At 36.9% G+C, this 26,361-nt stretch overlaps 1 protein-coding gene across 7 annotated transcripts in view; it reads left to right on the top strand.

Annotated features, from left to right (window-relative positions):
* CD86 (CD86 molecule) overlaps positions 1–26,361 on the top strand; it is a 90,389-nt gene that overhangs the window by 10,831 nt on the left and 53,197 nt on the right. For 3 of the 7 annotated variants that reach the window (XM_072812283.1, XM_072812275.1, XM_072812274.1), the window contains exons 3-4: positions 4,339–4,452; positions 5,895–5,952. In XM_072812283.1, coding sequence (XP_072668384.1) covers positions 4,392–4,452; positions 5,895–5,952 — 119 coding nt within the window. In that variant the 5' untranslated portion in view covers positions 4,339–4,391. Of the gene's footprint in view, positions 1–4,338; positions 4,453–5,894; positions 5,953–16,859; positions 17,014–26,361 lie in introns of those variants that run through there. The other 4 variants (XM_072812280.1, XM_072812279.1, XM_072812277.1 and 1 more) reach the window with 3 other exon arrangements.

The following is a 26,361-nucleotide window of genomic DNA, read 5'->3' as shown; positions in this document are numbered from 1 at the left end:
TGGTACAATATGTTCAGGGACCTTTAGACCTTCCACAGTGGGATCTCAGCACAGCAGCAGAAGCAAGATCTAATGTGAAGAAACCCTCAACCCCCTGCAGAGACTGTGCTCCTGGGAACATTCTATGTATTTGAGTGTTTGTGACCCTGAGGGATTTGTGTGACTCCTGGATTTGTAAATTGCTCTAGACAATTTTCAGTCCCAGTCCAAAAAAGTATAAGCCCTCTCTTTCCCAAACCTACCTCCCACGCCCCTCAGCCCTTGTTTTGATACAAAGGTCATTTTTAATACTCATTGAAGCCAGCATTTTTCCATGTTTATTCCATGGCATGTTAATAAACAGTATATAGAAAAAAGAATCTGTGATCAAATTCAAGAAATTCTGGATTAAACTAAATGAAACGTTTTTGTAGCATTTCTCAAGCCCTTAGAGTGTACTATACATTTGAAATCCCTAAGGAAATAAGTCATATAGCATTTTTCAGCATTATTCAACCCCAAAGCCCTTTTTCTCACACCTATCTTAGGGCAGATGTTTCATGGAACAGATTTTGGGAAGTCCTGGAGGTCTAAACCCAACATAACTGAGGGCATACCTTGGAGGCTTCCATAGGAACAAAATATGACTTTTACAAAGGTTATCCCAAGTGCAATGGAATTTTTTTCTTGGGATTACTCATTTAGTTCAACATCTACCTCCATTGCTTTTCTTGGAGTGAACACAATGATTACATATTTCTCTGCCTACTACATGGATCTGTTTTCTTTACGACTTATATTCTATACCACGCAACGTTCTAAGTGCCTTATATGCATGATCTCATTGTATTTGTACAATAACTATATAGAATAGAGACTGCTTTTCTGTTATTATCAATTCCATTTTACAGGTGTGGCAGCTGAGATACAAAGAAGTAACTTGCCCAAGGTCACAAGGCTAGTAGGTGGTAGAGCCAGCTGGCTCCACACTCTCTGGGGTCAGCTATTACACCACACGCTCTCACCTCGCTAAGTCCTAATCTGAATTCACAGCTCGTTGACTCTTCCAGCTAATGCAGTTTGTTTCCACATATATCATTTAGCTCTACGTAAAGTAAAACTACATTCCACTACTGTGAGCTTTCCTGGACCAGTTCTTCTGCCAACATGTGCCATTGGTTCAAAAGAGATGTGATAAGAGTATAGACTTGGCTCAGAACAACAAACAGTTCTTTTATGCTAAACAAAGAAGTAAAAACAAAATCACTTGACCTGCGGATAGTGCCTGGGACAAAAGGGTCTTCATGTACAAAGCAACAATAGGTACCATTTATTGAACACTTATGTTGTGCTGAGCACCATTCTCAGCACTTTTGTATTAACTTCAGTAATCTCTCACCAACACTCTGAGGCAGAGATTACTACTGTCCCCATTTTACAGCTGAGGAACTTGAGGCACAAAGGTCCAGCTACTTACCCAGGCTTACCCAGCTTGTAAGCAGCAAACCTGAGATGCAAACTCAGACAATCTGCCTTCAGAGAACAGACCCTTTACTACCCTGGCCATACTGTGTTTCTTTGTGTTCATTCATCCAGAGTCTAACCACAAAATACAGAGCTTATGATTTCATCACTTATAATCACACTTCTAGTTAAACCTGTACATAAGTGTCTCTGAATACTGTGTCTGTATATGCATGTGCATCTCTTCTTGAGAATAGTGTGATATTTGTATGTCTGACTGTGTATTTATCAAAAGTGGAAGAAAGAAAATAAACGTGTAAGTAAAAAAACTGCTCCAAGCAGTTAAACCTACAGGGAGGCAAAAAATGGAAGTAGCTAAACTGTGCTGCAGCATCTGGAGCACACCTTACTCATTTTATATGTCTGGCATCTAGCATAGCACCTGGAATATAGGTAGTGCTCAATAAATATTGTTGAGCTCTTTATCCATAGTTTCTGGAGGAAGTGACATGTGAGCTGTGACATGTGACATGTGACATGTAACAGAGCAATCCAAACAGAGAGACTGTGTGCAAAATCATAGCACCAGGGAATAGCATAGCTGAACTAGAAGCACCTCAGTTTTGCTAGGGCAAGGTGGGGAGTGGAGGGAAAATATGTTAGAGAGCCAGGGTAAATAAAGGGCCTTGATGACCAGCTGGAGAACTAAGACTTCAGATAGCAGGCAATGGGGAAATAGTGACAGGTTTTAAGCTGGCTGAGGCATGATCAGACTTGCATATTAGGAAAATAAACGTGACAGCAATGAAAAGAATGGTAAGGAAGAACTGAGATAATAGGTAGGGAGATCAGTTAGGAAACTGTTACCATGGTCGAGATGGAAATACTGAGGGCTCAGCTCAGTCATTGGTGTTGCGAATGAAGAGAAGACAGGTGGGCAGATACTTAGACTATAGAACTGACAAGACTGATGGTAAATTAGGTATGGGAATTGAGAGAATATAGGTTTCAAGTTACTAAGTTTGTGTGGATGGTGTTGTCATTAAATAATGCATATACAGAGAAGAGTTTTAAATCATTTCAGACATATTACATACCTGAGAGAACAGTGGAGCATCTAAATGATACTCCTGTGGATGGTTGGACACCTTTATTGAGTACAATTGGTTGAATGACACTGGTAGGAGCTGCAAGCTTGGTAAGGGAGCCCTGAGTCAGTAGGGACTGGGAGACATACTCTTTGGTCACTGGCATCTGTATTTACTAGTACCATCCATTTTGAAGGTATGACTTTAAAATATATATTTGTAATAGCAGTAAATCTATAAAGTAACTAGGAATAAATCTAGCAATATGTGTGAAACAGCTCTATGGAGAAAACTGCAAAAAGTTAATGAAAATAGTTTTTAAAGATGTAAATAAATGCAAAGTTGTACCATATTCATGGCTAAAAACAGTATCACTAAGGACAGTAATTTTTTCTTTTTTTTTTAAAGATTTTTTATTTATTTATTCATGAGAGACACAGAGAGAGGCAGAGACACAGGCAGAGGGAGAAGCAGGCTCCCCACAGGGAGCCCGACGTGGGACTCGATCCCAGGACCCTGGGATCATGACCTGAGCCAAAGATAAACACTCTACCACTGAGCCACCCAGGTGCCCAGGACAATAATGTTTTTCAAATTGATAAATTCTAAATATTTCTAACACAAACCTGAAAAATCTCCCCAGAGCTTCTCAAGATATTCCTAAAATTAAATGAGATACAGTGGTAAATAGCCAAGATAATTTTGAAAAAAGATTAATAAGGACGAGGGGAATTTGTCTCTTTATTATTATTATTATTACTATTATTATTATTATTTAAGATTTTATTTACTTATTCATGAGAGACACAGAGAGAGAGGCAGAGACATAGGCAGAGGGAGAAGCAGGCTCCATACAGGGAGCCCGATGTGGGACTCGATCTCGGGACTCCAGGGTCACCCCCTGAGCCAAAGACAGACACTCAACTGCTGAGTCACCCAGGTGTCCAGGGAATTTGCCTCTTTAAATGTTAAAGCTATAGAACTTAAAACAATGTGGCACTGGCATAGATAGGCAAACAGACAAGTGGAATATAAGAGATTCTGGAAACAGAAACCCATATAGATGAGAACTTGATCCATAACAGGGGTGGCATGATTCAATGGGATAACCATTAACTATTCAGTAAGTGATGCTAGGACAATTAATGTTCGTTATGTTAAAAGGTAAGATATCTTTTCTTCATACTATATAAAAATTCCAAACTGATTAAAATCTAAATGTTAAAAGTAAGAATTTCAGGCTTTTAGAAGAAAATGCGATAGAATACCTACATGACATTTAAAAAAAGATCTCTTAAACAGAAAACAAAAAGAATAAGTCATTGAGGAAAGCTGATACAGAAGACAGTATTAAATTTAAAAATTCTATTAACAAAAGACAATATATACAAAACAAAAAAGCCCCCATAAACTGAGAAAGATATTTCTTGTGCATTTAAAAGGCAAATATATACATATATATCTCCAGCATATTCTTTAGAAACTCCTAAAAATTCAGTAGAGGACAACCCAATGGTAAGGAGATGAATAGTTTATTCATATAAGAGGAAGTTTGATTCACTATTAATTATACTAAAAGATGCTCAACTTTGAGCATCTACTGATGACCAATAATCAGAAATCGTAAATTTAAAACAATGCTATTTCACCTATGACAAATTGGTTAAAATGTAAAAAGACTGAGCAAACAAGTATTGGTAAAGATGTGAGAAGTGTAAATTGGTTCAACTACCCTGGGGAACAGTTTGACAAAATTACATAGAGTTGAAGGTGCATATATCCCAGGACTTTGTGATTTCCCTTCTAGGTCTCCAATCTATAGAAATTCTCACCCTGGTACACACAGATACATGTGCAAGGATGTTGACTGTGAAACAATTTGCGCAAGACCTGGAAACAACTTTCCATCAGGGGGGAATAAGTAAGTAAAATAGGGCTTATCAGTAGAATAAGATAATATGACACTGTCACTATCAAAATGAATTAACTAAATCTATACCATAGGTGAATATTGAAAATATGATGTTATATGAATAAAGAAGTTACAAGATACTATTTACAGTATTTTGTCAAATGTTAACACAAAAAGCAGTATTATGTAGTATTATGGAAGATTCATATGTATATAGAACGAAGTACAAAACCATTCCAGGGAATAGGATTCACCAATCTCAGAGTGTTGTTACTCGTGAGAGGGAAGGAGAGGTATGGGTTAGGAGGGACTTCAGTTGAATCTGTAATATTTTATTCTTTAAAAAATATCTGAAACTAACATGCTCAAAGTGTAAAATCAGTTAAATTTTATATGGTTTTCTGTATCTTTGACATATTTTGTAATTAAAAATACTTTTAGGACAAAAAAGAATGAGCGCGGGGTATAGAATCAGACCACGTGTGTTTGTGCCATGACGTTTCCACTGACATCCAATGTGACTTCGAGTAAGTCACTTTTGGCCAAAAATGTTTCTATCAAATGGGAAACTGGTAAAATAACCTCTTTGGTCCTTCCCACTACTGGCATTCTGCAAAGGTGAGAAGGACCCAGATTAGGAAGATAGCAGGGTCCCTTGCTTGGCTGGACAGAGGAATGCGGAACTAATGCATCTCTAAGGGTAACCTTTCTCGGAGAATGGGCTCGACCCAGTCTGAGCAGAAGTGTAGACTCCATGTTCTGCCAAAGCCATGCGTGATACCAAGGTACTTTAATTGCACTCTTCACGTAAGGCCTAAGGATCTGGTTTTTCCGATATTTTATTATAAGGGGAAAAACTAGGGACAAATAGGGGGCTGTATTCCTGAGGTTAGAGCCACAGAGAAGAGGTCCAAGTGCTCATAGCAACAAAGTCAGGCAGCCTGGAGTTTTGCTACCACCAGAGGGATTTTTTTTTTTTCTCTCTCTCTACTGTTTTTTCATCTTGTGGCAAGGCCCAATTTGTTGTTCAGACTCAGAACTTCTCTGAGATGATGAGCTCAGTCCATACACATCTCAGTAGAGCTCAGTAGGAGTCAGAATATCCAGTTCTTTCCAGCCCACTCCAGAGAATCTGATTCAATTCGTCTATGGGGAGACCCAGGAAGCAGTATTTTTTCAAAAGTTCCCAGGTGGTTCTAATGTACAGCTAGAGTTGAGAAGCTAGTTGAAGGGTGAGCTGGATGAGAGAATGCCCCACATCTTTGTTAGTAAATAGGGCATTCCCCAGGGCAGTCCCTAAACAGAACACTTCCCAACACATTGCTTATCTCAGCTTATCTTTGATAATTCTGCTTTGCCACCACCTTGAATGACAGAATTGGAGGGTTTCTACTCCAAAGACCACGGTCCTGAGATAATGTAACTTTTCCCTTTTTCGGTTTCTTCACCAGGGGCAGCACAACATACACATGGTACCTTAACTTGGGAGCGAATCTCAGGACATTACAGGCAAGCAGCTGTTTAAACAAATAACAGTCTCTATAAGCCTCAGTTTCTTTATTTGTAACACAAGGGTATTAGGCTAGGTCAGTGTTTTTTGTTTTGTTTTGTTTTGTTTTTTTAAGATTCTATTTATTCATTCATGTGAGAGATACAAAGAGGCAGAGACTTAGGCAGAGGGAGAAGCAGGCTCCCTGTAGGGAGCCCAGTGTGGGACTCCATCCCAGGACCCCGGGATCACACCCTGAGTCGAAGGCAGATGCTCAACCACTGAGCCACCCAGGCGTCCCTAAATCAGTGGTGTTTGTACTATGTTCTGAGAAGCTCTTGCATTCAATGAAGTATCTAAGGGATTGCCACTGCCAGAGAGGTTGGTTTGAAAACTCACTGGATTAACTGATCCAGAAGGGTTTTTCCATAACCAACACTTGACAATCCAAAACTTTACAGAAATAGATTTATGCTACCACAAAAGTCTAACATAACCCATAGGCTTCGAGGCCTACTGAAGATGATATTCCAACCTGACCTAAAGCAGATATTACACACGGGCTCCTTGCAGACCAAATTCAGCACATAGACATATTTTGTTTTTGCCTGAAGAATACTTTTTTTTCTTTCTTTGGCATCTTTTAAAACTTTTCCAAATTTGAAGTATAAGACAATTCTGAAATCTTTTTTTTTTGACAATTCTGAAATCTACACAAATCAGAGGTATATTGCTCAATGAACTGTAACTGTAATGTAAATATATCTTTGCAACTACCACTCTGGGCAAGTTAGAGATCAGTAATGAAATGGTGATTTCAGAAGCATCTCCTCATAACCCCTCTTAATCACTCCCTCCCTTCTCCTCCCCAAAGGTAACCACCATTTTGACTTTTTATATTATAGATTGGTTTTGCCTCTGTTAACATTTATATAAAGAAAGTAACATAGTACACATTTTTGGAGTTTGTCTCTTTCACTCAATATTGTATTAGCAAGATTAATCTATGGTTTTGCATGTATCTGTAAGTTTGTTAATTTCTATTTAAGAATAGTATTATATTGTTAGACCATAGCACAATTTATTTATCTATTGTATTGTTGATAAGCATTTTGTTAATACTATTTGGCTATTGTGAATAATGATATTATAAACATTGTAAATGTTTAGAGAGCCATACACTCACCCTTTTTTTGCTTCTATGACTCAGGGCAAAATTGGTCATGGCGTATGTGTAGTGATTTTAACATATGTCCCCAAATTCTCTGACCCTCCTCTCTCCATAAGAGGGGAGCTTAAATCCCTGACCCTCAAGTGTAGGCTGGACTTAGTGACTCACTTCTAATGAATAGAGAAGCAGGAGTGACGGTGTGTTCCCTCCAAGATTGGGTCAGAAAAGGCATTCCACCTTCTTCCTTGTCCAGGTTGGTGGAAGCCAGTTACAATATCATGAGGACACTAAGGCAGTCCTATAGAGAAGCCTCATGGTGAGGAACTAAGGCTTCTGGACGATAGTCATCTGAGTGAACCATCTTGGAAGGAATTTTCTAGCTGCAGTCAAGTCTTCAGAAGTGCTAACATTTTGACTGTAAACTCATGAGAGACCCTGAGCCAAAACCCACATAGCTAAGCTACTGTCAAATTTCTGAGACACAACAAGAGATAAAATATGTTTGTTTTTTTAAACCACTAAAACAATATTGCTGTTATGCAGCAAGAGATTATCAATATAGTAAGCATATGTTCAACTTTAGGTTCTTCCAAATTTACCTACATACCACTAATGAGTGAAAGCTTTGGGGATGCCTGGGTGGCTCAGCAGTTAAGCATCTGCCTTCAGCTCAGAGTGTGATCCTGGAGTCCGGGATCGAGTCCCAGGCCCCAGTCCCATATCAGGCTCCCTCTGCTTATGTCTCTGCTCTCTCGCTCTCTCTCTCTCTCATGAATAAATAAAATCTTTAAAAAAAAAGAGAAAGCTTTAATGTTCCACATCCTTGGCTATATTTGGGATTGACAGTCTTCAATTACGGCTTTACTAGTGGGTGTTAATGGTATTGCATTGTGGTTTAATTTGCATTTCCCTGATGACTAATGAAGTTGAGCACTTTTTTTTGTGTTTATCAGCCTTCAGTACTTTTGGATATCCTTTTTTTGTCTTTGGTAGAATCTTTTGCTTATTTTTTTCTATTCAGTTTTCTATTGCTTTCTTGATTTATAGGAGTTTCTTATTGTATTCTGGATATGATCCTTTCTGTGGTTACAGGGGTTAAAAATATCTTCTCCCAGTTTGTGACTTGCCTTTTTGCTCTCCAAATGATGTTGCTTGATGAACAGATGTTTTTATTATTTATTTTGGAGAAACGTATCAATCTTTTAATATCTTTAAGATTTCAATGAATTATTTAAGAAATAAGGTCATGAAGATATTCTCCTCTGTCATCTCCTAGGAGCATTATATTTTGCTTTTTACATTTAGATCTACAATCCACATATAACTGACATATGAAGTAGAGAGTTCCATTTTTCTCTTTCTTTTTAAGTAGGCTCCTTACTCAACATGGGGCTTGAACTCATGACCCTGAGATCAAGAGTCGCATGCTCTACTGACTAAGCCAGCCAGGAACCCCCTTCTTTTTTTCTCATACAGATATCCAATTGACCAAGCCTAATTATTGAAAGTTAATTCTTGTGTTTGCTTTAGCAGCCCATATACTAAAAAAGAAACTAAGAGAGAAAGGGAGGAAGGAAGAAAGGAAGAAGGAAAGAAAGAAAGAAAGAAAGAAAGAAAGAAAGAAAGAAAGAAAGAAAGAAAGAAAGAAAGAAAGAAAGAAAGAAAAAAGAAAGAAAGAAATCCTTTCCCTTCTGCTCAACAATGTCAGTTTTTCTAAAAGCAAAGTGTCTATACATCTGATTCTGGACTCTCTATTTTCTTTCGTTGGTTGGTCTTTCTATTTGTTTGCCTACCGTTGTGCCAATACCACACTTTTTAAATTATTATAGCCTCATAAGAGACCTTCATATCTACTAGAGCAAGTCCTTTCATTTCATTTTCTTCTTCAAGAATGACTTGACTATTCTCAGCCCTTTGCATTTCCACACACATTTTAGAATCAACTTGTTAATTTACACAGAAATCTACTATGATCTTAACTGGGATTGCCTTATGTCAATAGATCAGTTGGGGAGGAATTGCCATTTATATATTTGTGAGCTTTCTAATTTATGAACTTAGTATATATCACTATTTGTTTTCATATTCTGCAATTTCTCTTAATATTTTTAAAAGTTTTTTAGGGTAAAAATATCATATATCTTCATGAGGCTTATTTGGAGATATTGATTTAATTTGATGGTAAATTATATCAATTTGAAAATCATTTTAAAAATTGTATTTTCTATTGTTTATGGCTGGTGTATAGACATTTGGTTGATTTTGTATATTGACCTTGTATTCAGCAAAATGATGTGTCTGGTTATTTTGGTTGAGTCCCAGAAATTGTATGAAATATATGAAGAAATATATATATTCTCTCTATACTGGTTTCACCAAGAATAGAGAGCTGTGAAGAGAGTTGTTCCCACCCTTACAACAAGAAAATGGGGAACAAAGTCCAAAACTAATAAAGATTCTTGAACTCTTAAGAAAATTGCTACCGCAGGGCAAAAATGTAACACAACATTAGGGAGAGACAAGCTCCTTTAATAGAAAAACAGAATCAGAGCATTTCATTATCTGGGTCAGATGCCTCCTGATGCCATATAAGCCAGTAACAAGAACAGCTGGAAAACTAAAATAAATTTCTAAAGGCTGAGTGTGGGCCAGTATGATATGGTGAAGCCCCGGGGGGTTAGTACTTTGTTGAAGGGTTTCCTGTGGGAACCTCACCAGGAGCTAACAAGGAAAATTGGAGAAAACTCTGAGGACATTTTCCTTACAGGGTTGGCTGGATGAGGGGGACTAGAAATTATCGCCAACACTCTGCTCGAAACCACCTATTCTATCTCGTCTGTAAAACAAAAGGCTTAATCTGCAGGGATAATGGAAACAAAAAATGTATCATTAGGGCACTGGTGGGAGCCAATTGATACTGGGGGAGGAAAACAGAATAAATGTTCCCCTTGGAGAAAGTCAAGAATAGGTTCTGGCCCGGCACGAGGTCCAGCGGAAGGCAAGAACACTAGTGAAGTTTCACAACGTCTGATGAAAACTGAAGCAATTAGAACATCAGAGAACTAGACCTTGCCCAACCCCTTCAACCCCATAACCACTCTAATAAACACTGAGTAAAAATAAGAATGGAATACACCTAGGAGAGCTGCAAGGACAGATTATTTTGGGGAAGCAGTTCAAAGGGAAGACTCAAAAAAAAAAAAAAAAGCAGAAAGACAAGTGTAAGTGTAAAGCCAAGTGTAGAGCAGACAATGAGAGAAACACTGACAAACAGACCACACGAGGTATTGCTAGAGAAATTTGAAGCCTGTGAACTTAATCACTGAGTTTAACCATCGCAACACTGAACTTCCAACCCAAGTCAACTCCAGACAAACAACACAAATCTCCATCACGAAGTCCTAGCAAAAGGAAAGGCAGGCTTATCTCTAAGCACAGAACATGTATACCTCAGTATCTATTATCTTGTATAACACATCTGACTTTGAACAAAAAATCATGAGGCTATCTTAGTCTGCTCAAGCTGTCATAACAAAATACTATAGACTGGGTGGTTTAAGCAGCAGAAATTTATTTCTCACATTTCTGGAGGCTGAGAAGTCCAAGATCAGGGTGCCAGCCTGGCTGGGTTCTGTTAAGAATTCATTGTGGGGAGTCGCCTGAGTGGCTCAGCGGTTGAGTGTCTACCTTCGGCCCAGGGTGTGATCTTGGGGTCCCAGGATTGAGTCCCACATTGGGCTCCATGCATGGAACCTGCATTACTCTTTGCCTGTGTCTCTCATGAATAAATAAATAAAATCTTTAAAAGAAAAAAAGAATTCTTTGTGGGTTTTAGATGATTGCCTTCTCAACGTGTGCTCAGATGGTGGAGACAGAAAGAGAGCAAGCTCCCTGCTATCTCATCTTATATGAGCACTGATCCCATCATGAAATCCCCATCCTCATGACCTCATCTAAACTTAAATACCTGTCAAAGGCCTCATCTCCAAAAACCATCACAATGGGGGTGAAAGCCTCAACATATGAATTTGTGGGAGGATACAATTCAATCTACAGCAGAGGAATTCAAAATGGCAAGAAAAATCAAAATCTGAAGAGACAAAATGATCATTAAAACCAGACACAAATATGATGTATGTTGGAACTATCTTACAGGGAATTTAAAATAATTAATATGTTAAAAGATCTAATGGAAAAGGTAGACAACAGATAGGATCAGACAGATATTTCAGCAGAGAAATGTAAAGTATAAACAAAAGAATCACATGAAAATGCTAGAAATAAAAAAAAAGTAGTAATGGAGATGAAAAATGCCTTAACCAGGCCCTGATACAATAGAAGAAAAAATTATGGAACTTGACAATATAGTCATATAAACTTATCATATAAACTGATAAGCAAGAGGAAAAAACTAGAATGCAGAAAAAATAAACAGAACAGAGCAACCAAGAGCTGAAGGAAAATATCAAATGTTATATACGTGTAACTGGAATCTCAGGAGCTGAGAGAAAGTATGAGATAGAAGAAATATATGAGAATATATGAGAAAATAATGGCCGTGGATTCTCTAAAATTAGTGCCACATCTCAAATCATAGATCTAAGCTCAGAAAACACTATGAAGGGAAAATACTAAAAAAGAAAACAAAATAAAACAAAGCTCACTCCTAGACATATCGTATTTGTATTAGTTTCCTAGGGCTACCATAACAAAATATTATAGACTGGGTGGCTAAAATAACATAAAGTTATTTCTCACAGTTTTGAATGCTGCGAGTTCAAGATCAAGGGCTGGCAGGGTTAGTTTCTTCTGAGGTATCTCCTCTTGCCTTACATATGGCCACCTGTTTGCTGTATGTTCACATGGTCTTCCCTCTGTCCATGGATATCATCCATGGTGTCTTTTTTGTGTGTCCAAACTTCCTCTTTTCATAAGGATGCCAGTGAGATCAGATTAAGGGCCCCCATAATGGCCTCGTTTTAACTGAATCACCCCTTTACCGCCCATATCTCCAAATATAGTCACATTCTGAGGTAATTGGGATTAGGACTTCAGCATTTGAATTTTGGACACAATTCAGTCTATACCAAAATCAAACTGCTGGAAACCAAAAGCAAAGAAAAAGTCTTGAAAATACTCAGAGAAAAAAAAGATTACCTACTAAAGAAAAGGTACAAGATTATAGTGGACTTTTTCTCCCAGAAGCTATGCAAGAAGCCAGTAATTTGCTTTGAAATTGGAAAGTGTGATGTTTCCCTCTTTGTTTTTCTTTCTCAAGATAGCTTTGGCTAAGTTTTTGGTGGTTCCATACAAATTTTAGGATTTCAGTGAGAATTAGCATCTTTATCTTATTCCTGATCATAGGGAAAAAGGTTTCAGCTTTTTACCATTGGGCACGATGTTAGCTATGGGCTTGTCATATATGGCCTTTATTATGTTGAGGTACATTTCTTCTGCACCAATTTGTCAAGAGTATTTTTTTTTTAATCAAGAAAGGAGGTTAAATTTTGTCAAATGCTTTTTCTGCTTTGCTATTAAGATAATTATATGATATTTACTCTTCACTCTGTTAATGTGGTATATCATGTTTATTGATTTGCATATGTTGTATCATCCTCAAAACCCAGCGATAAATCCTACCCAATCATGGCGTATGGTCTTTTTAATGTACTGCTGAAGTCGGTTTGCTAGTATTTTTAAAGAATTTTTGCATCTGGGCACCTGGGTGTCTCAGTTGGTTAAGCATCTGCCTTCAGCTCATGTCATGATCCCAAGGTCCTGGATCAAGTCCCACGTCAGGCTCCCTGCTCCACAGGGAAGAGTCTGCTTCTCCCTCTACCCCTTTTCTCTATTTGTGCTCTCTCTCTTTCCCTCTCTCATACTCTCTCTCCCTCTCTCAAATAAATAAATAATAAAATTGTTTTTAGAAAATAATTTTTGCATTGATGTTCATCAGGAGTATTTGCTTATAATTTTCTTTTTTATGATAGTGCCCTTATCTAGCTTTGTAATGACAGTAAACCTGGTCTTGTAAAATGAGTTTGGAATTGTTTCCTACTCTTCAGGTTTTTGGAAGAGTTTGAGGAGGATTGGCAATATTTCTTTTTAAATGTTTGATAGAATTCACCTGTGAAACTGTCAGGTGCTGGGCATTTTCTTGGTTGTAGTTTTTGATTACTGCTTCAATCTCCTAATTCATTATCGATCTCAGATTTTCTATTCTTTGTAATTCAGTCTTGTCAGGTTATATGTTTCTAGGATTTTATCCATTTCTTCTAAGTTACCCAATTTGTTGGTGTGTAGTATTTTTGCCAATTCTATCTATTTATTCATTTTTAATTGAAGTGTAGTTGACACACAATGTTGCTTTAGTTTCAGGTGTATGACATAGTGATTTGACAAGTTTATATGTCATTCTATGCTCACCAGAAATGTAGCTCTCATCTATCACCATAGAACATTATTATAATACCATTGACTATATTCCCTAACCTGTACCTTTTATTCCTGTGACTTATTTATTCCATAACTAGAAGGCTGTATCTCCCACTCTCCTTTATCTATTTTACCCATCCCTCCACTACCGTCACCTGAGGCAACCATCAATTTGTTCTCTGTATTTATGGATCTGTTTCTGCTTTTTGTTGGTTTATTCATTTGTCTTGTTTTTTAAGATTCCACATATAAATGAAATCATATGGTATTTGTATTTCTCTGTCTGACTTATTTCACTTAGTATAACATCCTCTAGGTCCATTCATGTTGTTACAAATGCAAAGATCTCATCCCTTTTTATGGCTGAGTAATATTCCAGTGTGCATATATACTGTATTTTTTAAAAGATTTTATTTATTTATTCATGAGAGACAGAGAGAGAGAGAGAGAGAGAGAGAGAGGCAGAGACACAGGCAGAAGGAGAAGCAGGCTCCATGCAGGGAGCCTGATGTGGGACTCAATCCAGGGACTCCAGGATCATGCCCTGGGCCGAAGGCAGGTGCTAAACCACTGGGCCACCCAGTGGTTTAGCGATCCCCATATACTGTATTTTCTTCATCCATTCACCTATGGATTGACCCTTGGGTTGCTTCCATATCTTAGCTATTATAAATAATACTTCAATAAACATAGGAATGCATAGATCTTTTCAAATTAATGTTTTCCTTTTTTTGTGTAACTACCTGGTAGTGGAATTACTGAATTATATGGTATTTCTATTTTTAATTTTTTGAGGAACCACCATACTATTTTCCACGGTGGCTGCACCAATTTATATTCCTACCAACAGTGCACAAGGATTCATTTTTCTACACATCCCACCAACACTTAATATTTTTTGTTGTTTTGATTCTAACCATTCTAACAGGTGTAAAGTGGTATCTCAGTGTGGTTTAGATTTGCATTTCCCTGATGATTAGTAATGTTGAGGTCCTTTTCATGTGCCTGTCTTATTGGCATGTAATTGTCCATCATATTCTCTTTCTATCTTTTGTATTATTGTGGTATCAATTGTAATGTTTCTTCTTTCATTTATAATTTTATTGATTTGAATCTTTTCTTCTTGTTCTTAATCTAGTTAAAGGCTTGTCAATGTCATTTATCATTTTGAAACCAACTATTAGGGTGCCTGGGTGGTTCAGTCAGTTAAGTAGCTGCCTTCACCTCAGGTCATGATCTCAGGGTCCTGGGACTGAGCCCCACCTTGGGCTCCCAGCTCAGCAGGGAGTCTCCTTCTCCCTCTGCCCCTCCCCCTGCTCATGCTCTCTTTCTCTCTCTCTCTCTGAAATAAATAAATAAATAAAATCTTTAAAAAAATAAAATCATCTATTAGTTTTTATGGTCTTTTCATTGTCTTTCTAGTGTCTATTTCATTTACTTCTGCTTCAGTCTTTATTTTTTCCTTTCTTCTGTTGACTTTTGGGTTAGTTTGTTTTTTCTAGGTCCTAGTGGTGCAAAGTTAGATTGTTTATTTGAGATCTTACTTTTTTCTTAATGTAGGCATTTATTTCTATGAACTTCCCTTTTAGAACTGCTTTTGCTACATCCCATAAGTTTTTGTAATTTGTGTTTTCATTTTTGCTGCCTCAAGAATCTATTTTGATTTTCCTTTTGATTTCTTTGAACCATTGATCACTTCTAAGTTAGTAATTTGAGGCTTCTCTCTTATTTTCTTAATTTATTTGCTGCTGAAGTTTTGTTAATATGTTTTATTTTTCTGAAGAACCAACTTTGGAATTCATTGATTTTCTCTACTGCTTTTTTATTCTCTATTTCATTTATCTCTGTTTCAATCTTTACAATTTCCTTCCTTCTGGTATCTTTGGGTTTGGCTTGTTCTTTTTTTTTTTTTATTTATTTATGACAGTCACACAGAGAGAGAGAGAGAGAGAGAGGCAGAGACACAGGCAGAGGGAGAAGCAGGCTCCATGCACCGAGAGCCTGACGTGGGATTCGATCCCGGGTCTCCAGGATCGCGCCCTGGGCCAAAGGCAGGCGCCAAACCGCTGCACCACCCAGGGATCCCGGGTTTGGCTTGTTCTTTTTCTAGTTCCTTAAGTTGTAAAGTTAAGTTGTTGATTTAAGATTTTTTTTTATGGAGATCTTTCTTAATTTTTAAAGTAAGTGTTTACATCTATAAACTTCCACCTTAGCACTTGCTTTCACTGTGCCCTTCCTCCCCTTTCATTTTTCTCTTTTCTCCTTTTTTTGGAGCTAGGCAATCAAGACAATAGCTTCTGTATCCTTGTGCTTTCGATATTAATTCATTTCTTACTATTCTGGAACACATATTCAAGTAATTTATTTAGGAAGGTTATCTTTGTAGCAGTATTTTTGTTGTTGTTCTGTCTGCTTGATAATACATTTCTATTGATCTTCATACTTAATTGGTATATTCTCTAGGTAAAGAATGCTACCTCAAAACTCTATAGATATTGTTTTGTGGGGTTTTTTTTTTACAGGATTTAGTAAGAGGTTGAGCGGTTTTATCTTTCTCTGTAGACATCCTACTTTTTCATTTTGCTTTTAGCTTTCAATATCTTTGTAACTTTAAATGCTCATCATGATTTATCTGGAGGAAAATCCATTTTCTTAAAGGTTTTTTGACAATCTGAATCCTTTGAAATCGTTCAAAATGTCCTTTCAGTTCACATGTGGACATTTATTTTCTTCTGAAAATAGTTTCTACTTGATGAATTTTATGTTTCTCTCTCAAGTATATCTCTTAATTTCAGGATACTGCTTTTTCCCCCCCAGACCTCTATTTCAGGAAACTTCTCTTTGACCAATTTAATTTTTGTCTATAGTAAGAATGAAATAATAAAAGCAGTAGTTTTTGTTTGACCTCCTCGGTTGTGCAGCTCTCACAGGACTTTCCCTTGCCCCCAAAGTTCAGTGAATCCTCTATTATCTCTGTGGTGGAAATCAGTAGGAGGAGGCTACTCACTCCTAATCCACATCCATAATAAATTATACTTTTTATTGTCTTACCAAAACTGTAGGATATTCTTTATTCTATTTATAAATGCAGAGAGGTTTTTTTTTTTAATTATTTTATTTTCTAGGTTTTTTGAGGGAATTTCAAGAGGGGAAATTTTAGTCAGCCTCATCTTAATGTCAGGTCTGGAACTCAAGCCACCGAATTATTTTTAAAAATATATTTAGATGCAGATCAGTGAATTCAAGTGCAAGGAAAGGGTTAAATTTCTTCCACAAGTGTTGGCAAAATCTGTAGAAAAAAGAGGAACAGCCTTTATTGAAGAAAGTTACAGGATATACAGTCATTGAGAGGAAGGCTTTCACAGGCGTAGAAGGGGTTGCTCCTCCTTCCACTGTAACACAGACTAGTACAGAGACAAGAGTCATTCCCAGACATTAGCACAACAGCAGATGCAGCCAAGATGTATCTCAGATGGTGAGTGATCATTCTTATTTTTCTTTGAAAGGCAATTAAGAGTTAAGTTACCTCAGCAGCAGACTGACGGTGAGGATGGTGCTCTGTTTTCTGTCCTTTCTGTTCAAGAATGCTAATATGTTAAGGGTATAGTTATGCACAATTCAAGAGCAGGAACACCTGGGATAAAAAACAATCTATGCTGTGAAAAATCAGATGAAGTCCTAGAAGCCATTCTCCCCATCTGAGAGCAACCACTCTAGGTTGATCCTATAGCTCCAAGGCTGGGGATCTTTTAAAACATATTTCTACCAAGACACTTGACTGCCACTCAAAGTTAAGAATTATTTGAGATACCAAAAAGTTTACTGGATATTGGGGGTTTTTGAAGTGATTGATTTTGTTTTTTAAACTTTTTTTCAAATACTTTAATGTTGCACTTGTTGATTTTAAGAATCAGAAAAAAATTATACACATCTGTATAAGCATTACAAAGGCTAGAGAGTAAATTTTGTATACACAAAAGATTGGTCAGGTTGGCCTGGGGGCAGAGGAATGAGATAGAGAAGGTAGAAGGAGAGAGGCCAAGGGAAAGGAAAAGGAAGATGAGGTGTAAGAAGAAAATGCAGAATGTAGTAAATGAGTCACAAACAGGCCATGAGAGATTCTGAGGAGAGTTAGGTGGAAGAAAGAAGTAAAGTACTAATTCAATTAGCTTCCCAGGATTGAACAAACATGATGTACATAACGTTATTCATATTATGTCACTGGATTTTAATCTTCACAATGACTCTCGGAGAGATAATCCCATTCTGTTTTATAGATAAGATCACGGTGGTTTAAAGAACCTAAATAACTTGGTAGGGTCACACTGCTCATAAGGAGTGAAGCTACAATCTTTCTTGCTGCTTTACTCTGTACCACAAGGTTTCTCGCTGCGTGGCACACCTCCATAGCTATGACTTAATAGAAGCAGTCACATCCACCCTCCTCTTAGATAGGGGCAGGCAGGATCAGTTATTATTTATTACTCTTCTTTGAAAATCTACATAACCCTCATCTATGCAGTGCTTACTGATTAGGGAAACAGCTTTGCTGATTTTATTTCAGAAGATTAGAATTTAATTTCCAAGTAAAGAGTCATTTTCCTTTCAGTAGAGTTTTGAAATATTACACATGTATGAAAAAATTCAGAATTTATCATTTTTGTGGAACTATAGAAGTGACACCATTTAATTATGTTAACATTGCCTAACATCTTTAGAAACAGGCCACTGTCTATATTGTTCTTAAGATTCACTCTTTCACAGTGCCTGAAATTTGATAATGAGCAGAAAATTTTAAAATATAAATGACCAATAAATAATGTTTAATCTCATCAGAAATAAAAGAAATGCTAATTAAAACAGTGAAATATTATTTTTCTTTATCAAAATGGCAGATTTCTTTTTAAAAAGTAGAATGTTTCTAAGGAGGGAAGAACATCTATACCCTTATTACTTGCTAATGGTAATATAATCTTTCTGGACAAAAATTTGGTGTTACAAATCAAAAGCCTTTAAAAGTGTATATGCTCTTTAACCAAGAAGTTCAACTTTTAGAAATTTCTTGTAAAGACATAATCATATATTTGTAAAATTTTAGAGACACAAATATTTTTCTTATTGTTTCTGATAGTGAAAATCTTTGCAACAACTTAAATGTCTTAAAATAGGTAATTGGTTAATTATGGAACATCCATAATGGAATATCATGAAATCATTAAAAATTCTATTGTAGAACAATTTTAATGTCTTTAGCTAAAGAAAAAAAAGCAGAATATACAGTGCTACTACTTTTATACATGAAACCTGTACACACACAATGTTAATCACAAATACAGGTGATTTTTATTTTCTACGTTATACTTTTGAACTTGGATTACATCTGCAGGCAGAAAAATAAAACTAGATAATTACAAAAAGGAAATCAATATTTGGCTTCTCTCAGAAAAGCAGATAACTGTCTAGTACTATGTGATAACTCATAATTTGTGGAATTCCACTTTTAGAGTTCTGGCCCTTTGTGTTTAATTTTTTCTTCTCTTGACTCCTCTTCAGAATATACTCACTAGATACTAATAGGCCTGTTTTCATAGAATGTTCTATGTGGAAAGATCAGAGCACTCACTTCCATATTTTACAGCTGTGATGCCATGGCTCTAGAGAGAGCTGCATATTGGGAGGAAGAAGAGAGCAGTGGTTAAGTGGCCATGCTTTGGAACCAGAGTGCTGATGCTGGAATCCTAGCTTCTCCTGCTTTTTGTCTGTGTGACCTTGGGCAAGTTGCTTAAAATTGATCCTCAGTTAAGAAACTGTACAATGAGGTCACAAGTCCTAAGGTGGTTGTGAGAGATAACCCATGTAAAGTGCTTAGAATCTTGCTCTGATAAGTAATCAGTAATTATCATTAGTTGTTTTACTATTAGGATTAATAGAGGGGAAGTGATTCATCCGAGATTACACAATTACTTGATGCCAGTGCTAGGACTAGAATTCAGGAAGTTTTTTTTTTTCCCAACAGAAGTGTGTAATACCCTCTGAATCTGTTAAGACAGGCTGGCCCCCAGTGATGTTGACCAGAAATAGACAGAGTCTGAGGACAAGGCCAACCACTTCCAGGGAGTGACTCTGATCACAATGAGAAGCCAAGTACTGGAAAGGAAGAGAAGCTAAGAAAGCAGAGAGTCAGTTTAGGTGCAGGGGTGAAGCCTGGATAAGAGATGGTGCAGAAGGGATGGCTCAGAGATCTGCTGAGGCTTTTACAGACCACTAGCTATGGATTTCATGAGAGGGTCAACATGGTTTAAAGACCCAAGGTCTGGGTGATTAAATAGACAGATGGGGGAACTGCAAGTATAGCTGTGAGAAGATGCCTGACAGATAGTAATAACAGAAAATGAGGTAGAAACTAGGAGGGGCCAGACCATCCAGAGCCTGGGCATCCAGCTGTGATTATCATAAAGTTGCAGCCTAAGTTTGAAGACTAATAAACAAGCAGAGATCTGATAAAGTTGCTTTAAAAGATTCTTCTGGCAGCAGAGTGCAGGACTGATTCTGGTGACAAGGAATTCGTTTAGGAAATTATTGGAATAATCCAAGGAGAGGTGTTGAGGACATGAAACCAGGGCAGTTATTGGGGATTAAGAAAGGAAAGGATACATTTAGAAGATACTTAAGCACAAGGATTGACAGGATTTGGTTTCTGAAAGATGTGGAGCTTGGAAGGAGAAATCTAAGCACACAGTGCATCCTTCATAAAATGAAGGATATAGGAAGTGGATTGGATTTGAGCCAGGGGACAGAGAGGACTAAAGGTGAGTTCATTTTTGAACATGCAGCATTTGAGATCCTGTGGAGCTGCTGGATGGTGATGCCCAAGTAGTCAAGTGAATGTACAGGTCCAAAGCTCAAAAAAGAGGTATAGACTGGAATAGATATTGGCAGTATTCAGCATCAGTACCGCTAAAAGCTGAAATTCTCATTGTGGGTATGATCACTGGGGAGAGAGGATTATGGAGTGAGAAGAAGCCAAGGATGGAACCTGGAAAACCTTGACGTTTAAGGAAGGAGATGAAGATGAAGAGTCCACAATAGACATCACAGAGGAACTAGAGAGATGGAGCAAAGCAGGAGAAAAGTGATGTCATAGAAACCAAGGGAAGAGATAGGTGCAAGCAAGAAAAGGACTTGGCCAGGGGAAGACAAACTGTTTTACCAAACTTTTACAATGAACACATGAGATACAACAGAAAACAATTAGTCTAAGGACTAAGTGTTAATGGTTGAATTGTGTCCCGCCAAAATCGATATGTTGCAATCTTAACCTCAGTACCTCAGAATGTGGCTGTATTTGGAGATAGAATCTTTACAGTGACTCTCAAGTCAAAATGAGGTCACTAGTGGGCCCTAATCGAAGATGATAGGTGTGCTGGTGAAGAAAACTTAGAGAAACATGCATAGAGAGAGAAGACACTGTGAAGAGCCTTGGAGAAGACCATTCACAAGCCAAGGAGAGAGGCCTGGAACAGAGCCATCCCTCGCAGCCCTCAGAAGGAACAAGAGCTGCTGACACCTTCATTTAGGACTTCTGGCTTCCAGAACTGTGACACAAAAAACTTCTGTTGTTTAAGCCGCAGTTCATGGTACTTTGTTACTATAACCCTAGCAAACTAATACACTCGGTGAGTGTGTATAATATCTTGGTGAGAAAAGTGCATGCAGCCAGAGAAAAAAACTGGGCCTAAGTGTTTAGGGGAGGGAAGAAAAAGCATTATGTCACTGAAGCTAAGAGAAGGAAAATATTTCACAAAGCAGAGGGTGGTCACAGTGTCAAATTCTGCAGAAAGGTAAAGTAGGAAGATGGAAAATATCAGTCCAGAGGCCTTTGGTGACCTCTGCAGAGATCTCCCGGATGAGTAGAGGGAGCAAATCATAGCGAGCTGAGAATACAGAGGCAGTACATGAAGCATTCCTGCAAACATCTGGCGATGACAGATCTCTCTGGACCTAACTCACCTCTGCTGTCCACAACAGCTACACGGAAACAACCTAGAGTCCAGTCAGCCAGACCTGGAGTTTTCCCTCCTCTAATTGCTAAACCCGGTGTGTGTGTGTGTGTGTGTGTGTGTGTGTGTGTGTGTGTATGTGTGTGTGCAGATAGTGTTTTTTTCCTACCAAACTGGTTTGGGGAGGTTTTCAGGGAGAAAAGAATTTCTGAGGCTATCATTTTACAAATTAGATTTTTAGAACTGACACAGGTTCCATTCTGTTTTGTAAAGCTGTAAAGAAGTTGTTATTTGAGACTTCTCAGAGATGAAGACTGTGGTGAATCTGGTGATGTAATAAAGAAGAAAACAAATGCAAGTGGAATTTTGGGGCTCACTCATAATTTAAACAGAAAAATGTAGTAGAATTAGAATAAATAAGTATTGAAGCATTTTCTTAGAAAGTTTTGAAGTCAAAATAAGTCTAAAATTTGCTTTCTGTAGTCTCAGGGATATTATCTGCCAAACAATCCAAATGTCACAGTTTTATATTATAGGAGATCAAATTAATCCACTTTGACTATACTAAAAGATCTAATAAAAATAAAAAGGAATGAATAGTTAGTTAAGTAAACCAATTAGTCAATATCAACCAGAAACTAACCATGGGATAAAACATGAAAAAATAACTACCCAAAAGATAAACCTAGATCATCATCCTCGTCTTACAACTCTTTTCAGCCAAGAGAACAATAAATTTTTATCCAGAACCTGATCATTTTAAGGAACTGTGTAGAATAGCGTAAATAGGAAGAGTGACCAACAATTATAAAATGACAAAAGCAATGCAATGTAGTTAGTAATTAAGCAATGCTTAAAAATAAATGTAAATGACAAAAAAATGGTCCTTTTCACTAGGTATTAAGGAAATGCCAATTCAAGATCCAATGAAATATTTTCATTTATCAAATTAAATAGTAAACAGACAATTCAAAAATGGGCAAAAGATATACAGAGACATTTTCTCAAAGAAGATATATACAGATGACAAGTAAGCACACGAAAGGATGTTCAACATCATTAGCTATTATGAGAATGAAAATTAAACCCACAGTGAGCTATCACTACACACCTGTTAGAATGGCTAGAAAAAATAATGCTAACATCAAATGCTTGCAGAAAGCAGACAAACTGGATCACTCATATTTTGCTGTTGGGTGTGTAAAATGGTATAGCCACTCTGGAAAACAGTTTGACAGTTTCTTACAAAACTAAACATATACTTATCATATGACCCAGCAGTTGCAGTCTTGGACACTTATTTCAGAGAAATGAAAAACCTATGTTCACACGAAAACCAAAACATGAATATTCATACCAGATTTATTCATAATATTCAAAAACAGAGGGAAAAATGTCCTTCATTAAGTGAATGGTTAAACAAACTGTGGTACATATATACTGTGGAATAATATTCAGCAATAAAAGGAAAGAACTATTGATATACACAAGAACTTGGATGAATCTCCAGAGAATTAAGCTAAGTGAAAATGCCAATCCCAAAATGTTACATATCATATGATTCCATTTATATGTCATTCTTGACGTAACATAAAGACAAGAAAGCAGATCGATGGTTTAACCATGGGTCGTGGAGAAAGGAGGAGGTATGTAGCTGCCTAGAGTTAGCACAAGGGAACTTTGTGGTGATGGAATATTTCCTCACCGTTACATGAATTCACGCATGTGATAAAATTGCATAGAACTACACACACACACACACACACACACACACACAGATGAATGCACATAAAACTGGTCAGATCTAAATAAGCTCTGTGAATTATACCAATGTCCATCTCCTGGTTTTAACTGTTGTACCACAATAATACAAGACGTTACTGTTGGGAGAAAGTGGGTGAAGGGTACACAAGACCTCCTTACACATTTTTTCTACTTTTTTTGCCTCTTAAATTATTTCAAAATAAAGCATTTAAAAATTAATTTAAAGATACAACTCAACACCCAAAAAACAAATAATCCAATTAACAAATGGGCAGATCACATGAACAGACATTTCTCCAAGGACATACAAATAACCAATAGATGCATGAAAAGATGCTCAACATCACTCTTTATCAAGGAAAGGCAAATCAAAACTACAATGAGATATCACCTCATATCTATCAGAATTGCTACAATCAAAAACACAAGAAACAAGTTGTTAGCAAAAATGCGGAGACAAAGGAACCTTTGTGCACTGTGTAGTGGGAATGCAAACTGGTACAGCCACTGTGGGAAACAGTATGGAGGTTCCTCAAAAAGTTAAAAATAGAACCTTTCTATGATCCAGTAATTGCACTCCTTAGGGTATTTACCTCCAAAATACAAAAACACTAATTCAAAAGGATACATGCAACCTTATATTTATTGCAGCATTATTTGTAACGGAAGCAGCTGAACACAAACACACATACACAGACACAATGTAATATTACTCAACCATAAATAAGAATTAAATCTTGCCATTTGCAAGAACATGGATGGAGCTAGAGAGTAGAATGCTAAGCGAAGTAAATCAGAAAAAGACAAATACCATATAATTTCATTTTACATGAAATTGAAGAAAAACACAAATGAGTAGAGGGAAAAAAGAGAGAGAGACAAACCAAGAAACAGATTCTTTTTTTTTTTTTAAGATTTTATTTATTTATTCATGAGAGACACACAGAGAGAGAGAGAGAGAGAGAGAGGCAGAGACACAGGCAGAGGGAGAAGCAGGCTCCACGCAGGGAGCCCAATGTGGGACTCAATCCTGGGACTCCAGGATCAGGCCCTGGGCCAAAGACAGGCGCTAAACCGCTGAGCCACCCAGGCATCCCACAAGGAACAGATTCTTAATTACAGAGAATAAGCTGATGGTTACAAGAGAGGAGACAGAAGGGGGGATGAGTGAAACAGGGATGGGAATTAAACAGTACACTTACACTTATCATGATGAGCACTAAGTAATGTATAGAATTGTTGAATCACTATATTGTATACTTGAACTAATAGAGCATGTATGTTAACAATACTTGAATTAAAATTAAAAACAATTTAAAAAGGCAATTTAAAGAAACCCAAAATGTTCATCTTCACTAAATATTAAAGAAATGCCAATGTAAACACCAATGAGGTATTTTTAGTTATCAATGAACAATTTATATTTTGTAGGGGTGGATATAATAATGTTAGTGAGGTGGCTCAGTTGGTTAAGTGTTGACTCTTGATTTTGGCTCAGGGCATGATCTCAGGGTCATGAGATCAAGCCCTGCATCGGGCTCCACACCTAGGATTCTCTCTCTCCCTCTGCCCTTTTCCTGTTCACTCTCTCTTTCTCTCTAAAATAATAATAATAATAATAATAATAATAATAATAATGTGTACAAGAAGAATGGTATTTTAGATACTATTGATTGTGGGATTATGAATGCCTATAACTTTTCTGGAAAGCAATTTGTCAACTATAAGAAGCTTAAAAATTCTTAAAAACACTCATTCTGGCCAACTGCCTATTTCTCTGTTCTTAGTAATTTTTTCAGTTCATACAGCATCTGTTCTAGGCCTTTGGCTACACATTAGAAATATGCCAGAATGAGTAACATGATTTCTGAAGGTAAATATATCAAATATGATGATTAAAAAAAATAACAGTGAAGTTTGCAAGGTTCCACAGAAGAACGAGGGTAGCTGCTTTCCATTTCTCTGTAGGCAGTATGTCTTGGATCAATGCCAGAGCTTTGAATAAGTCCAGCAGGTGTCAAATAATAAGTAGTTAATAAGTAGTTCTGTGTTTACCAGCAGCGTTACCTTGCAGAAGCTACTGGGCCCCCTGAAATTCGGTGCCTTCATCTGTAAAATGTGGTTATGAGTACTTACCAATGCCATGAGGCTTATGGGAGTTCATAGTGTATTTGAAGTCTTGTGGAAATAAAATATTTTAGTCTTCACATTCTTTTCTTTAAACCTATTATTTTCTATATTTTAAATTGTGTTAAATTTCCTTAGCTCTGCCTTTTCTGATTCAGTTTTAGCAAATGGATTCTTATTTAAATTCAGAAGTCACGATAGTAAACCTCTAATTATAGATAAGAGAAGAACAGGCTCAATGCAGGTGAATAAGGTGAGAGCCAAGCAACAAAGCCACATAAAGCATATTTTATGTAAGGTATGATGCCAAAAACGTTAAAATAAAATCCTGTCCTATAATTGGTAATTATGTATGTCTTCATGAAGCTATGAAAACCCCTGTTTTAGCCTTCTGGACTTCAAATACGTTACGCCTGCTAATGTCTGCTCTTATAAAGACTTGTTTGCTTTATTAGTCATTGTGGGTAACATATTCAAATTTGCACTTCTAAATCTAGAAGATATATAAACTACCACTTTTGTTTATTATAAAAAGGATTATTCCTCTTCTGTAATAATTTCACCTTTAAGAATATAGGTAAATAATAAGAAACATGGAAAAGATTTGTGTACAAAAATGTTTATTATAGCATTATTTAATGTAATGAAAAATAAGAATCAACCTAAATTTTTCATAGTAGGTGAATGGTTAAGTAAATTAAAAATGAAGCTGTTGATGACTTGTGTGTATCTGTGTATGTGTTGATGACTTTTTAATGACCGAAGAAGACATAAGCCTATGGAATTATAAGGAAAAGAATGCATAGAAATAACATAGCAAGCAAGTCTGTCAAAATAGTCACAGTGGTTACCTCTAGATTGATGAGATTACAGAAATAGGGCTTTTTCTTTAAAATTGCTAAATCTACAGTGAACTTATATTACTCTGCTAA

The sequence above is a fragment of the Canis lupus genome, chromosome 35 (genome assembly GCF_048164855.1).
Source record: "Canis lupus baileyi chromosome 35, mCanLup2.hap1, whole genome shotgun sequence".
NCBI classification, from domain to species: domain Eukaryota; kingdom Metazoa; phylum Chordata; class Mammalia; order Carnivora; family Canidae; genus Canis; species Canis lupus.
The sequence above is the reverse complement of the archived record's forward strand: the minus strand, read 5'-3'. Positions and strand labels throughout refer to the sequence as shown.